Source organism: Palaemon carinicauda, chromosome 1, assembly GCF_036898095.1.
Source record: "Palaemon carinicauda isolate YSFRI2023 chromosome 1, ASM3689809v2, whole genome shotgun sequence".
Classification (NCBI taxonomy): Eukaryota; Metazoa; Arthropoda; class Malacostraca; order Decapoda; family Palaemonidae; genus Palaemon; species Palaemon carinicauda.
This window is the reverse complement of record NC_090725.1, coordinates 308,104,455-308,106,954: the sequence shown is the minus strand read 5'-3', so window position 1 is coordinate 308,106,954 and position 2,500 is coordinate 308,104,455. Positions and strand designations below refer to the sequence as shown.

At 36.2% G+C, this 2,500-nt stretch overlaps 2 protein-coding genes across 2 annotated transcripts in view; one reads left to right on the top strand and one right to left on the bottom strand.

The window, feature by feature from the left end:
* Nucleotides 1-2,307, top strand: part of LOC137640115 (glutamate receptor ionotropic, delta-2-like) — a 10,337-nt gene extending 8,030 nt beyond the window's left edge. The window contains exons 7-8 of the mRNA XM_068372594.1: nucleotides 1,683-1,809; nucleotides 2,212-2,307. Of these exons, the coding sequence (XP_068228695.1) occupies nucleotides 1,683-1,809; nucleotides 2,212-2,307 (223 nt within the window). The remainder of the gene's footprint in view (nucleotides 1-1,682; nucleotides 1,810-2,211) is intronic.
* The window catches only part of LOC137640145 (glutamate receptor ionotropic, kainate 4-like), a 425,472-nt gene that overhangs the window by 340,887 nt on the left and 82,085 nt on the right, over nucleotides 1-2,500 (bottom strand). The gene's annotated exons all lie outside the window — the stretch shown is intronic.

The following is a 2,500-nucleotide window of genomic DNA, read 5'->3' as shown; positions in this document are numbered from 1 at the left end:
AGAGGAACGGAACCAACCTTGCAGAAACCGAATAGCATCAACAGAAACAAAACAAAGCAAAGAATGGTATGACAGATATAACCGAGTGGAGGAAGTTTGAGTGTTTAACGAAGCAACTAGTCTTTTTATCATTATTGAGACTAGAATATCTGCCATAACCTTCTTCGTTATGTTTTAAATCTGTTGATGCACCCTGTCACACCTCTACTGTGAGTAACCAAACAGATAGTGAAGGGGAGAGATGGCAGAGGTGGCGGGTGGGTCTACAAACAGTAACTCATAGCTTAGTACTGGTGTGGCAGGCTGTTCTGCCTCAGATCAAGGTATGAAAGAAATTCCTGTGTCCTACTGTATATTTATTTTGATATAATCATCATCTCACATATCTTTAATATTCACATGAGCCCATATACTCTATATCTTCATTGAACTTTAGGTTACTTCTTTTATATCTTTTTAATACTTTCAATAATTCTAACATAATGGTATATTTAGACTTTCCCGCAATGGTCGACAGAGAGTGGACCTAATCTTTTTCAGGAATCAAGGTAAATACATGTATATATATATATATATATATATATATATATATATATATATATATATATATATATATATATATATATCCAAACTTTAGGTGCGCTTTCAACTTTGATAAAATTTATATATAGAGTCAATTCCATTAACATATAACTTTACAGGAATATGTCAGTGTGTTAGCTAATGAAATAAAACTAATATTGTGGCTACAGTTGTAGCAATATAAATAAATTTTATACATATAAGAGTAATTATTTTTTGCTTTCCCTCTCTGAGTGGGGATACCATAACGGAGTGAAAGGGTTTATGCACCGCCATGCTCACCAAAGCTGCACTAGTCAGGGCCACCCATACTAGGCTGGTTTCTGTGGCCAGATCGGTAATGTCTCTGCCTGGTGTTTCCCAGTCGGGGGTTCGAGTCCCGCTCAGATTCGTTAGTGCCATTAGTGTCTGCAACCTTACCATCCTTGTGAGCTAATGTTGGGGGTTTGGGGGAGCCTATAGGTCTATCTGCTGAGTCATCAGCAGCCACTGCCAGGCCCTCCCTAGTCCTAGCTTGGGTGGAGAGGAGGCTTGGGTGCTGATCATATAATATATGATCAGTCTAGGGCATTGTCCTGATTGCTAGGGCAAAGTCACTGTCCCTTGCCTCTGCCATTCATAAGCGATATTTAAAACTTTAAACTATCATCAATCCGCAGTGGTCAGCGTGGTGATGAAAATGGCCAAATCTAAAACATGAATCAGGACACGTCTGAGCCCTTTGTCCCAGTGGACTAGAAACGGCTTCATTTGTTGTTGTTGTTATTTGCTTTAATAGGCTTTAATATTTCCTTATTAAATACAGTATAGTCATAGCAAAGTTTCTGGCCAAAATAAGCCCTACCCCTTAATGATGTCTTAGCGAATCACATTGTCTCCCATGTTACCAACGGACATCCCCTTATAATTACTTTAAGAGGATGTATTATGACCGTTATTGACGCACGGGACAACATGATTGTCTATGACGTCATCAGGGGTGGGGCTTATTTCGCCTGGAATCTCAGCGGCGTCTATAGGTTGCGTTCGATATGCCTTTTGTCCCTAACATAATATGCAGACTCGAGAATAGTAACTATGAATATATCTTGTTTTTCCAGGCTATCCTATATGGTAGAGGGCGGATTAATTTTGAAATGGGAACATGATGAATTTCAGAAACTGGCGAGAATAAAAATAATAAATGAACAAAAAGGACCACGAGCCTTTACAATCAACCAATTACAGGTATGGTTTTTCTTTGAACTTTATACCTTGAAATATTAGTACTATCTTATCTGTATTAGCTTCTATTCCTTATATCTGTATTGTCTTATATTCCTTATATCTGTTCGGCATCAATGTCCTTTTTAGTCAGGATGCCAGAAAATCTTAAATCAATCAATCAATCCTTATATCTGTATTAACTTATATATCTTATATATTCCTTATATCCAGGGAATTTAGCCTTCTGGAAGGTCATGAATATTCCAGAGGCTGTCTTAGGAGAGAGGTTCCAGTGATTAGAGCCATAAGAAAGTGTTGTAAACTTTGTAGAGACTGCCCAAGTGGTGTTATAGTCAGTGATTTTTTTAAAAGTTATCAAATTTTGAAACAAATAAGATAATTTCGATCTTGATTTCTTTTCAGGCTGCCTTCTATATCTTGATTATCGGATATGCAGCAGCATCCCTTGCTTGGGCCATCGAGTTAACTGCATTTTATGTGCAAACAATGAAATCATAAATGAATTACATTATTTTGTGAAGCGTCATGAGACCATTTCAAGCTAATTTCTCATTGTTATGTATAATATGTTTTAGTCAAGTACACTAATTATTTAATTGTTTGATTAAATATATTACATTATTTTATAAAGTGTTATCAGACCATTTCATTTCAAATTTTCATTATTATTATAATTAAATCTTTGCCAAAA